The following is a 13,048-nucleotide window of genomic DNA, read 5'->3' as shown; positions in this document are numbered from 1 at the left end:
CCTTCTCTTGGCCTCTCACCTATCCCTTCTACCTCAGTTAAAACACTAGGCATAAAACTCAACTCTCAACTCACTCTTCATTCTCAGGTCAGCTCTGTGGTCTCTTCTTCTTTCCTATCACTGCGCACTATACGCAGGGTGTCCCGTTTTTTTTCCTTTACTGCCCTCAAACTGATCGTCTTGGCCATGGTGGTTTCCCGCCTGGATTATGGCAACGCCCTATATGCAGGTATTCCTGCATATAGCCTACGGCGCTTGCAACAGATTCAAAACCAGGCGGCCCGCCTGGTCTTTAAACTTCCGAAATTTCACCACACTACCCCCCTCCTGAAATCCTTGCATTGGCTTCCTGTTTGTGCCCGGGTCCAGTTTAAGCTCGCTTCCATCATCTTTCAGGCTCGACTGGGCTCGGCACCGGCTTTTATCTCTTCTGAGATTACCCCTTATGTTCCCGCCAGGGAACTTCGCTCATCCACCAAGTCCCTTCTTACTATCCCACGTTATCGGAGGAAGAAATGGGGAGGCTCGAAATTTGCGACCCTTGCCCCACTCCTCTGGAATTCTCTTCCTTTTGAACTCCGAACCCTCACTTTGTACCCGGAATTTCGGAAACATCTCAAGGCTCATTTGTTTATAAAGTCCTTTAATTAACCTTCCTGTAGCCTGTTCTTGGCTTTCTGCTCCGGTCCTCTGTTAGTTGTAGCGCCAAGAAACCGCTGGTGTATGTGCGCTTTAAAAATAGTTTAAATTCATTCAAATTCAAGAGTACTGTGGCGAAGCATAGGCAGAGCGGCCTGAGTATAGCACTACTTGGCGTCAGCGTGGAGGTGGTAGCAGAGCGGCAGTGGGGTAGGGTGACCCTGGAGCTCCGCAGAGGGACAGGTGTGGCAGCCAGAACCCCCTTCCGGGGGGAAGGTGGTCGCGGACCCAGCTGGCTGGAAGGTCTGCCCGGGAAAAGCTGTATACCGGGAGAGGCTTTGGAGCCGTTTGACCGCAATCAGGGGGGGTCGGGCGAGGACCGGTCTCCTGTGCCTCCTGGGCCTCTTCCTGAGAGTGCGAAGTTGGTTTCCAGTCCCAGTTCCACCGGGTCTAGCGGTAAGGTGAAATCTCCCCGCCCTTGCCCCCCCTCATCCGCGATATGCTCTAAGAGAATTGAAAAGAGGCAAGGGAGGCATGGGAGGGGGGAAAAAAGTCAGCAAAAGGTCCCGGGAGGGAAGAGGAAGAGGAGGGTGAAGAAGTGTTAGCAAACAAGACAAAGGAAAGAAAGCTTGCAGCCCAGAAGCGAAAGGCTTCCCAGGGAATAAAGGTCACCCCCTCCCTTAAGACATTTTTTAAGGTTGTGCCCTAAACCGTCTTCCTAGCAGAGAGCAGGATGGAGGGAGGAAAGGGGATACATAAAGATAAGATCATAGAGAGAGCGATGTCTCCTGATAATCCAGTAGAGGCCATTGATTGGAGTGAAAATACCTCTCATAATAGGTATCAAATTCTGGCCGGGCCTTCTGCTGAAGAAAGTATAAGTACCCCGGTGCTCCAGGAAGGGTCACAGCAGCTAGCAGTTTCAGTGGTCCCGGAACAACATCTAGTCACCTCAGGGGCCTCGGGGAGTGAGGAGCTGCCGCTGAGTGGTTTGTTAAAGGCCCTTACAGTCGAGTTTAGGTCTAGATTTGAGACATCGGAAGGGAACCAAAGGGATATACAACATGCTTGCGATACCTTGGAGAGAAAGATGGACGATCTCAGTAGTAGAACAATTCTACTGGAGGGGGAAGTGAAGGAGTTTAGGGAGAAAGTCACCACAAACTCAGCTGAGGTCACAAAGCTAAGATCGTCAGAGTCAGAGTATTTAGAGAGAGTCGAAAAGTTGGAAAATTTCCAGAGGAGAAACAACATAAAAATCCTGAAAGTCCTTGAAGGTAGGGAAGGAGATGATATTAAAACCTTTGTAGTACGCATGATTAACAAAGAACTACAATTAGAGGAATCTGAAGAAGAAATAAGTAAGGACATTCAGCGTGTACATAGGGATCCATTTAGGCTAAACACAAACAGGACAAAGCCTAGAACAATTCTGCTAAATTTCCTAACCTAAATCTGTAGAAGTGGAGGGGGTAAAATATGAATTTCGATCGGATGTTTCAGCTGCCACTTCAAACAGGCAATGGGAGCTTGAAAAAAGGATGGACCAACTAAAATGTCTGGGTGCAGTAGTCCAGCTGAGATTCCCTGCATATTTAAAAGTCTTACACTCCGGTGAGAAGGTAGACGAGTTCCGAAAAGACTTTCAGGCAAATAGAAAGTAATTTAATTTTCTAATGCCGTTTATATCTGCCAAAAATGGCCTAACTAGGCAAAATAAAGAGTAGGAAGGGAAGCATGATAAGATACTAGGGAGAATGGAAAGGGAAAATAGAAAAGGAAAAAATTGGTGATGAAAGAAGGAAAAACTAAGAAGAAATAATACTAGGACGGAAAAATGAAAAAGAAAAATTATGAAAGTCTTTTGTGAAGTACCCAGGTATCCTGGATAAGTGAGAAAACGAGGTGAAATACGCAAAGATTTCTCTATCAGGGAAGGTAAAGAAAGAAAAAAGAGAAAAAGACTCAGGAAAGTAAAAAAAAAGAAATAAACTCTTCCTCTTCTCGTTCTTTTTTTGGTTTTATAGGACATGGTTAATTCACTTTAGATGTTTATGCGCTCTGGGAGGTAATCCATATGGCCTGTTGGTCATGGAAAAACAGGGAGGGTTCTCTACGGGGGGAGGGTGCACAGGGTGGGGAGTAGCGGGAAAAAAATTCAAATAAATGTGTCCTCTAAAGTCTCTTTTAATGTTTTCAGAATTAGGCTTTTAGTAGTATTCGATGATGGGTAGTAAGAAGGGAGGAATCTAAATGGCTTACGGGTCAGAAGTAGGAGGGCGTAAATACTTCAGTATTTGAAGGACTCTCCAGCTCACATTATTATAGCCCAGGAAACCCATTTGACTGAGAAGGAGGCAGTAGAGCTCTTCAAGGCCACGAAATGTGTAGCACATTTCGCATGTAAAGCTCAAACAGCAGTGGTAATTTTAATCAAGCGAGGAAGACAAGTGAGCCTGGACTCCTTTACATCCGATAAAGCGGGCAGATGGGTAGTAGCCAAAGTTAAGATCTTAGCTTGGCCATTTACGTTAGCAGGTTATTATGGGCCAAATCATAATGAAGTGGTTCCCCTACAAGATCTGTTAGCTGAGCTTTCAAACTCACCGGACCCAATCATTCTGGCTGGCGATTTTAATGTTGTATTGAATAATGTACTGGACATGTCCATACATAGTAGAGCTCAGACTAACCCTAACATGCTTAGGTTAATTAAACAAATGATAGAACAATTGGGGTTGTTGGATATTTGGAGACGAAAAGTAGGGGAACAAAAAGGCTTTACATTCTTTAAAAAAAAGTATAGACACCAGTCTAGGATCGATTATTTTTTAGTAGACTGTAAATTAAAGGGTGAAGTACAGCAGGTTGAACATATAGGAGCCCATTTATCAGACCACTCAGCGGTAATGCTCACATTGGAGGTTAGTAAGGATGGTGCCCAGTCCAGATGGACTCTTGACCGTACAATTTTGTTGGAAGAGGAGGTGGTACAAGTCCTTAAAAAGGAAACAAAAGATTTCTTCGAAATTAACTGGGGATCAGTATCCCCTGGGGTAGCATGGGATGCCTAGAAGGCGTTTCTTAGGGGTAGACTTGGGGCACTAGCGGCAGAGTAAAGGAGGAGCTATTATAAAGAAGTGTCAGTACAGGAGTAGAAGATTCGATCCTTGGTAGAAAATTGAATTGATTCTAGTATAGATGAGGATGCGAGGATAAGATGGTCAAAAAGTTTCAGAGGAGAAGTCTAGTGTATCCACCATATTGCAAGAGCGGGTGAGAAAGAGATGGGAAGCCAGTCAAATGGCCCATTTGAATATAGCGAAGGCTGTGGTAAACTTCTGGAATGGAAGGCAAAGAAAGAACAACTAAGAAATAGGGTTGAGGAAATTATATGTGATCAAACGGGCAGCTTGGTAGAGGACAGTAGAGGAATTGAGCGAGTTTTTCAAAGCCACTGTATTAGAGTCTACCATGAAGATCTTACGCCATATAAAGATATTCTTAGTAGGTGGGTAGGACAGAGCATGAGAAACCCTTTGACAAAAGAAAAAGCAGATCTGCTTAATGGAGAAATAAACGTGCGGGAAGTGGGTAACATAATGGCTCATTTAAAGAAGGGGAAGGCCCCAGGGCCAGATGGCATTCCACAAGAGGTCTACAAAGTCTTGGCGGATACTCTAGCTCCTATCATAGTTAAGCTTTTCAATGAGCTATTCATGAAGCATATGGCCCTGCCAGCCTCCTGGAAGGAAGCCACAATATCGCTGATATTGAAGCCCGGAAAATGCCCTAAAAAATTTGACTCGTATCGCCCTATTTCCTTACTAAATAGCGACTACAAGATTTACACGAAGATCCTGGCGGATAGATTAAATGGGTTGATGGCTAATTTAATTCATGACGATCAAAAAGGTTTTATCCGGGGAAGATTTTTTAAAGATCTGACCTTCTCATCGATTGCCACAATAGATCTAGCATCCATCTCCCTTTTGCCTTGGTGGCCTTGGATGCTACCAAGGCCTTTGACCAGGTGAATTGGGTATATTTGAAAGCAGTCGCTGCGTCCCTGAACCTGGGCAAAAACTTCTGTAATGCTCTTGCTGGTCTCTACCAAGCTCCTGAAGCCAGGATTCTAGTTAATAGCTCTTTGTCTCAACTAGTTACAATATCCAGAGGAACCAGGCAGGGCTGCCCTATATCGCCTCTGCTCTTTAACCTTTACATAGAGCCACTGGCAAGAAAGATCAGAGAAGATCCGGGAATTCAGCCTTTCCATTTCTCTGGCTGGGAAAAAAACTGGGGCTCTACGCTGACGATATAGTGATTTTTACCACAAATACTATGACAACCTGACCTCGTCTGATGGCTCTAACGACGGACTTCGGGAGGGCCTCAGGTTATGAGGTTAACGGAGACAAGTCCAAAGTTATGTCCTGGAACATCGAGAGGGAATCCGGAAAGGATGAGATCAGGTATTTGGGTGTTATGATATCTCATGACATCAGCAAAATAGCGAAACTCAATTTCGACAAAATTCGAAAGAAGATTATGAAACTTTTGAAATCCTGGTCTCATCTTCAACTATCAATTTTCGCAAGAAGTAACTTGGTCAAAATGGTAATTCTCCCAAAGCTGACCTTCCTTTTTGATGCTATACCCTTACCGTTTAATACAGACTGGATCAAAAAGCTACAAGGGGACCTGGGTTCGTTTATATGGGCAAGTTAAGGACCAAGAATAGCTTGGAAGAAGCTGCAGAGAAGGGTCGAGAAAGGAGGAATAGCCTTGCCAGATCTACTTTCTTATTCATGGGCTTTTCTTTTAAAAAATGGGAAGTATCTCTTTAACTCTTCAAATCCTTCTATGACAGGGGGCTTGTGGTCCACAATTGTGAACTTGGTGCCGAGAGGTAAGGAGGGGTTTATCTTTAAATATGCTGACCCAAACCTTTTCAAAAAGTTCAGGCTGAAGATTCTGAGGAGGTTTGCAGAGGCTTGGTATAAAGTGAGGAGTACCTTAAAAATTCCTTACCATAGCATTTTAGCCCCCATTTGGGATAGTCCCGGCTCCCCCGAATGGACAAAAGACAGTCTGGCCAAACCTCTACTAGAGGGGGGTCTCATACAATGGGACCAGATAATAAGCGATGGCGAGCTTATTTCCTTGCAGAGTTGTAGTCAGCTTATGAAGTTCCGCCTATCCAGGATTAAATATGCGTAAATGCAGAGTTGGTTTGCTGATCCACTAACAAAAAAAGGTGAACAAAACGAGCTAGAGTTTAAACTGAAGCAGCAACCGAGTGAAAGGAAGGAATTGGCGATTATTTACTGGCTACTGGTGGAAATCGAGGATGGAGATTTTATGCTTCCGGCGGAATTGTGGGGAAAATACTTGCCGGAATCATCGTTGGAAAAATACTGGCAAGTATCTATGGCTATGCTTTTTAAATTGGTTAAGCCTGCACATCTGAGGAGAAATAATCTCTTTTCCATCCATAGTGCATATTGGTCACCCTTGAAGCTGTCAAAGTTTGGGGGAAGAGGTAAAGTCCCCTGCCTGAAATGCGGGAATACAAAGGTGGATGATGTCCACATGTTTCTTGAATGTGTAAAATTGCAAACTTACTGGAGTGAAGTGAGTAGGGCGCTGTCTCAAATGCTTAAGCTGCATGTTAAGGTAAGCGTTTTACTTGTTATCTTTGGTCAGATGGAGTCTGAAGTAAAATCTACCAAGGGTCAGGCAAGGCTTATCTATTACATTGCATTGCTTGCTCGTAGGGAGATCTGCAGGTTATGGGTGTCTCTTCTCTCTCCAAGTTTGAACGATTTGTTGACCTCGATTAAATATATAGCCACCTTGGATAGGAAGAGTTCTAGAGATGTTAATTTTTGGCTTCCTTTTATTGAATGGTGTGATAATCTAAACGACAATAGTTTGTTTCTTAGCGGTCCCATGATTACGCCTTACTAGCCTCATTTGGCATCCGGGTTCTGGCACTTGTGGTTTTGTTCTGCCGTTTGGAAAGTGAGAGGGAGAAAGCAGACAAATGCACATGAGGGAGGAGGGAGCCGGAGACCAAGGGCCATCGAAAATCTCGAACCCCCCTACCCTACCTACACCTACCCGTACTGCCGAATAGCATAAGAGGGCAGAGGCATCTATGGGCCCATCTAGATGTGCAAGTGGAAGAACGTCATTGTTTTTTCTCTCCGCTAAAGAGGCTTATAAGGACAAAAAAAAATCTTGAAAAAAAAAATTGTGGTGATATCCCCAATGATGGCCAATTTGTGATATCTGAAGGAAATTCCTAGGCCATTCAAGTGGTTCACAGCAATTGCTTTAATTCTGTGTAAGCCTAGGGTTGACATTAATTGGAGACATAGAAGGGCAACTAACTTCAAATCCTGGTTAAAGGACCTATTGACATATTGAATACACTGAGATATATAGGACCCTTCTACCATACTATTTTGTTCCAGAGATATTTGGAAGATGCTTGGATCATACCTTCCAAAAATATTGTTGATACTCTAAAAGTGTATGGCTTTCATCATATTATTCATGCTATAATTGCTATAATATGATAAATGTATCAACATGTATTAGGATTGTGTCCTTCGTTATGATGATTAATGTACTTTACTGAGAATGAACTGTGAGATCAAAGTGTGTAAGAGACTAGAAAACATAGAAGTTCAATACCTTTCCCTAAAATAGATTGCCTTTTACCATAGTGTCAAATCTTCAATCAGCTTGAAATCGACACGAAGGTATTGAAGCACTTTACATGAGCACCAGTTACATTACACAAGGACACACTCATTTTTGGTAGACACGGGGAGATTAAGTGATTTACACAGAATCACGGGATGCTGAGCTGATGGCTAGGCTCGAACCTGGTTCTCGCGCTCCAAAGTTGGCAGCTCTGACTAAAAGGCCACATCCTCTTACTTTTCCTCTGCACTATTCACATCTACAACTAGCATACCCTAATGCTCAATCATTCCTCTTCTCCTGTTAATTGATTATCTTTGCTGCCTACTTGTGCTCACCTTCTCGTTTAATCTCAACTGCACAAAACTAGAAAATCCATTGGACAATGCTTCCAAGCAACTGACCACTGGAGCTATTGAAACTCTCAAAGCCATATACTTCAAATACTGAGATACTAGCATGAGACAAATGGACCAGCTATCGCCTCTTAACCGCCTAGTCACCAGAGATAGGAAGGCTCCCCTCACACCCAGATAAAGTGTGGAATTTAAGGTTTGTTATGAACACCAAACTCCTCCTCTAACCTTGAGTAAATCAAGTCTGCAAACAAATATTTTACATGATGTGCTGCCACTGGCAAATCTTCATATACCTATGCTTACCTGAAAAATGTCGAAGCTATGATGACTAGAAGTGGGCGATCCACTAAAAGTTCGATCTATGCATAGCTCTGACTCAGCTCAAGGTTCTCTTGGACCCTCAAGATCAAAACAAGCCCAAAGCAAGCCAAGCTTCATGAGGCTTTTACCTGCCACCCTCACTCTTACATCATGTGCCAAATATGTATGGCAAACTTGAACCTATGATTTAAAACAGGAGAGAAACAGTCATCTATAAAGTGGCTGAATTGCACACCGTGAAAATAGAAAACCAAAGATCAATCCCAGCTTCTCTGTTTGACCAAATTTTGTGATCTTTTGCAAACATTGTATTTCATTGTTCATTCTTTTTCTTGAGTATTGCATATGAGTGCATTTAGAAACGTGGGCTCCGTAGGTGCTGAATTTGATGTTGTCATCCTGTGATATAGAATGTTATGATATGATATTGAATTTAATGTTAGTTGTGTTTGTATGTTCCAAATCTCCGACATTCAAGCTTTTTAAGTGTACCCTCCTTCTAACTCTTCTAACAGCACCATTGTGTTATATCCCTTACCTATAACCCAACATCACACATTGCTCACCACCCCATGTTCACACCTCCCTCAACTATTGCATCCATTGTCCATTATTTATGCAATACGCCTCTTAATAAGGTGTTTCTGACTCCACCTGTAAACCGTGCTGTCAGTCGTAATGCCTGCTACTCATGATGTAGACCAACACATGGTCATACAAGTCACAGTGCTACAAACGTTCTATTTATCTTCAACCTTACAGTTGTAATCCTCACACCTTTTCGCACTGCGATCCACTCACAACCATCCCTAATAGCTACCCTTCATAACCCATCAACACTTCAACCATTTTAAACACTATTGATCCTGCCAACATCCTTACTTCTCAACTTCCCCACTGTTCTCTTCCTCCTAACCCCATCAAATTCCTACTTCAACTATTGGGTGAACCCAACAAACTGGACCTACACAATACCTGTGGACTATATTGCCAAACCATGCAGACTCTGAGGCATCCATGGGGAAATACTGAAACAACCACTTGAACAGTTATATGTTAATCTCTGCACACTTGTGCCACATTCATATTGGCCAGCATGTCCATTGGATATATCCATTGATCAGCAGACACTCAAGACCTCAAATCACTGGACATGTGACCACTACATCGAGAACAGCAACCTACCTGAAAAATATTTTACATGTATCATGATCAAGCCATCCTTAAGGAACAATAAAGTCAACATGCATAACCTAACAGTTATCTAATTTTTGACCTCCTCAGTGTCACAGAAACTTGGTTGGGAGATGATGCGTCAGATATTCTACAGAATTCCATTCCCACGGGATACCATCCTCTGTACATACATTTACTAAACAAACAGTGTGGTAGGATTCTAGCATGAACAAAGGTCTCTCAACACGGAGTGTGAAACTTTACTCATTTGCTGGTTCCTGCTTCCAACGTTAACCGTCTCATTCCTCGTCTACCAACCACCTCAAGTGACATTCAATGTTGCCATCCAGGACAGCAGATATCATAATTGCCACTCTAATCCTCATATTTTTGGAGACCTTAGCTCCTATGTCGACAAATCTGATCTGTAGTAGATAGCAGACCTACCTAATAACATTGAAGATCTGAATTATCAATGGCTATCAATTGAGTCACTCTAAGAACTTGTTGGCATTCCTAACAAAAAAGGCCATCGCCTGGCATGATCATCATGTTTTACTTTGAAGGAAATCTCTCAAATTGGCAACCATTACTTAAAACAACTAATGCCTCCTCCCTTAACAGACCATGTAAGATATTCATCATTGACAAATGTGGAATCTGTGGGCCCGATTCACAGAACTAATTTAAGACAAAATCCTAAACTTACTACCATTTTCGTATTCACAGAATGCACTTACTCATTTTGGTATTCACAGAAGTTAGGAGTCCTAACTTTAGGACTCCTAAATGCCTTCTGTGAATACCGAAAGTCTTAAAATTTGGATTCTTCTCAGTTTAGGAGTCCTAAAGTTAGTACTTCTAACTTTACTACTACTAAACTGAGAAAAATCCTAATTTTAAGGCTTTCAGTATTCACAGAAGGCATTTAGGAGTCCTAAAGTTAGGAGTCCTAACTTTACTACTACGAAATTGAGAAAAATCCTAATTTTAAGACTTTCGGTATTCACAGAAGGCATTTAGGAGTCCTAAAGTTAGGAGTCCTAACTATACTACTACTAAACTGAGAAAAATCCTAATTTTAAGGCTTTTGGTATTCACAGAAGGCATTTAGGAGTCCTAAAGCTAGGACTCCTAACTTCTGTGAATACCAAAATGAGAAAGTGCATTCTGTGAATACGAAAATGGTAGTAAGTTTAGGATTTTGTCTTAAGTTACTTCTGTGAATCGGGCCCATTGCCTTGAAGAGTAGGAGTGTATGCCAAGGTATTTATGATATTGTTCGATTCTTTTATTGGAAATGTGCAATATCTTTAACGTTTTGTTTGTTAGATTTTCACTTGCTCTGCTGAGCACACAAGTATAAATGAGCGGATTAGTCTGCTTATAAAAAAAGTTGATCTTTCGAGGTAATTCCAGGACTTTAATCATGAACATCAATTTAGAGTTAACAGAGAAGATACCATGTATTCTTTGACCGTTGACATTATAGGATTCACTTTTGTCCCACAATAAGTTGATTAATTAGCTCCTATTTGCGGGTAAGTGATTAGGAAAAGTGCAAGAAGTTAAAACCACAGAAAGTAAGAAGGCCTAGTATTCACTGTTCACATCTGTTCCTCCTGATAACAACATGATTTGTGGAACTGGATCATTCTGTCTGGCTATCCCGAAATAACATTTAGAATATTAATCTTACAAAAGATGCCCCAGATATGCTAAGATTATTAAGGACAGTTTTAAGATTACGTGGCTTCTGCAGAGTTTGTAATTAGGGAAAATAGCAATCAACACTCTTGTAAAATAGTGTTTGTGGTCCTTAAGTCTATACTCTTCTTTTTTTCCTCAGGACATTTTTAAATTCTCTGTTGTTCAGACTGTATATAATGGGGTTGCACAGTGGAGGAAGAGTGATGTATAGCAAAGATACAATCTTGTTGTCTTTCATTGAAAATGTTGATGTAGGTCTCATATATGTAGGACAAATAGATCCATAGAATAAAATGACCACAGCGAGATGAGAGCCACATGTTGAGAAGGCCTTGCGCCTCCCCTCTGTAGACTTCATCTTCAGGATCACTGAGATGACCTGCACATAAGAAGTGATGACAAAAATGAATGGTGCCAGTGCAAAAATAGATCCCAATGTATAGTTCATTGTCTCTATAGTATGAATTTTGGTACATGATAGCTTCATCAGGGCACTTGCATCACAGAAGAAGTGGTTGATGGTGTGGGACTGACAGTAAGAAAGTCCAGACATCAGTACAATATGTGGCAGTGGAAGCATGAGACCGGCAGCCCAGCTCAAAGCCACCAGCTGAATGCACATATTCTTGTTCATGAAAGTCCTGTAATGCAGGGGGTTGCAGATAGCCACATACCTATCCAAGGCCATGAATGTGAGGAGTAGGAATTCTGCTGCCAACAGGAGCCCAAAACAGTACACCTGCAGGAGACATGCAGTGAGGGAAATGAGTGTGCCTTTCAGAAAGAAATGGGCTAGCATTTGTGGGAATGTGACTGAGATCCCACTGATGTCAATAAAGGACAAATTAATGAGGAAAAAATACATGGGCCTGTGCAGATATGGGCTTGAGTATATTGTTGACATTATAAGGAGGTTCCCTGTCAAAGTCATCATGTAAATCAGTGTGAATGCAAGAAAAAGGGGAATTTGGAACTGTGGAAGATCTGAAAATCCGACAATTAGGAACTGCCATGCTGATGTCTGATTTTCCCCTTCCATTTATCCAAGAACACAATTTTGTTTTTGATTTGCACAGAGTCTGGAATAAAATACACAAACATTATTAATTAAGTTCCTGTTGGTCATCCCAGGAGATTGGACTATAAGATGTATGTTTGGTTTGTGGTGTTGTGTGGAGTTTCTGATTATTGTCCTGGTCAAATTTGAAATTATCATTTTACATGCCAATAACACAGATATTCTCCTTCATCACATGAAAGTGGATTAAAACACTCATTTGTAAAGATTCTTGTGAAAATGTATCACAAAATAGATGTAAAAAATTATTATCATATCCCATCATTTAGAAAATATTATAGCTTCTATATAATTCCGAAAATATACGGTTTTGCAGAGAGTGCATACACTTCCTTAGAAAGAGGTCTAGAACATGAGAATGACATGGACAGAGTTAAATTCTTGCAAAAGTTAACCTATTCTGAAACATGTTCACAAAGACATTGGTGTGCTATTGCTTTTGAGAGCAATGCTGTGTTTGGACTTGCTGGCAATTTCTGGGCATGACTTCATCTCACTTTGACAGGACCCTGACTCCTTCGGTTTTCTTGTGGGTTTTGGACCATTTTCAATTTACTACATTTATTTAGCTAAAACCTTATTACCATCCTGGTGCATTTTTTCTGATGATGCCTTCCAGGCGCAGTTTTATTGATGATGAGGTGGCCTTTTATATTCATTAATTTACCATGCATATTGGAGCACATCTTCTTTCAGACAGGATGGCATTGTGGGCCAAAGTTCTCTGAGAAATAGAAAAATTGAATTGTTCACAGTACACTATAATTATGGCACATTTTTAGTGGAGCAGAAGCCAGTCTGAAAAAATTCTTGCTTTAAAAGAATAACCTGGCACTAATTCCAGCACAAGGGAGCAGTACACTATATTGTGTTACATGTGCTTGTATTTAGTCTATTATAGAATGCTGGCTTCTTTATCTGAACTTACATTTGTCATTCCTGTGTCTGTGAGTTTGTGTGGCGTTTCTATTACTTGAGGTAGTGTGTATCTTTATCTGTATCTATTATTTCTATTCCTCCTTTCTTGAGACATTCATTCCCCAGGTCT

The 13,048-nt window shown here is 41.5% G+C and overlaps 1 protein-coding gene across 1 annotated transcript; it reads right to left on the bottom strand.

Moving 5' to 3' along the window:
- Positions 1 to 11,037: 11,037 nt before the first annotated feature.
- Positions 11,038 to 11,961, bottom strand: LOC146813319 (olfactory receptor 5V1-like). Its single transcript, XM_085614746.1, has one exon. The coding sequence runs from the start codon at positions 11,959 to 11,961 to the stop codon at positions 11,038 to 11,040; it is 924 nt and encodes a 307-aa protein (XP_085470872.1).
- Between the last annotated feature and the right edge of the window lie 1,087 nt (positions 11,962 to 13,048).

Source organism: Triturus cristatus, chromosome 7 (genome assembly GCF_964204655.1).
Source record: "Triturus cristatus chromosome 7, aTriCri1.1, whole genome shotgun sequence".
NCBI lineage: Eukaryota > Metazoa > Chordata > Amphibia > Caudata > Salamandridae > Triturus > Triturus cristatus.
The sequence above is the reverse complement of the archived record's forward strand: the minus strand, read 5'-3'. Positions and strand labels throughout refer to the sequence as shown.

Coding starts and splice junctions, on each gene's coding strand:
- LOC146813319 (XM_085614746.1), bottom strand. CDS start 11,961: ATGGAAGGGGAAAATCAGACATCAGCATGGCAGTTCCTAATTGTCGGA.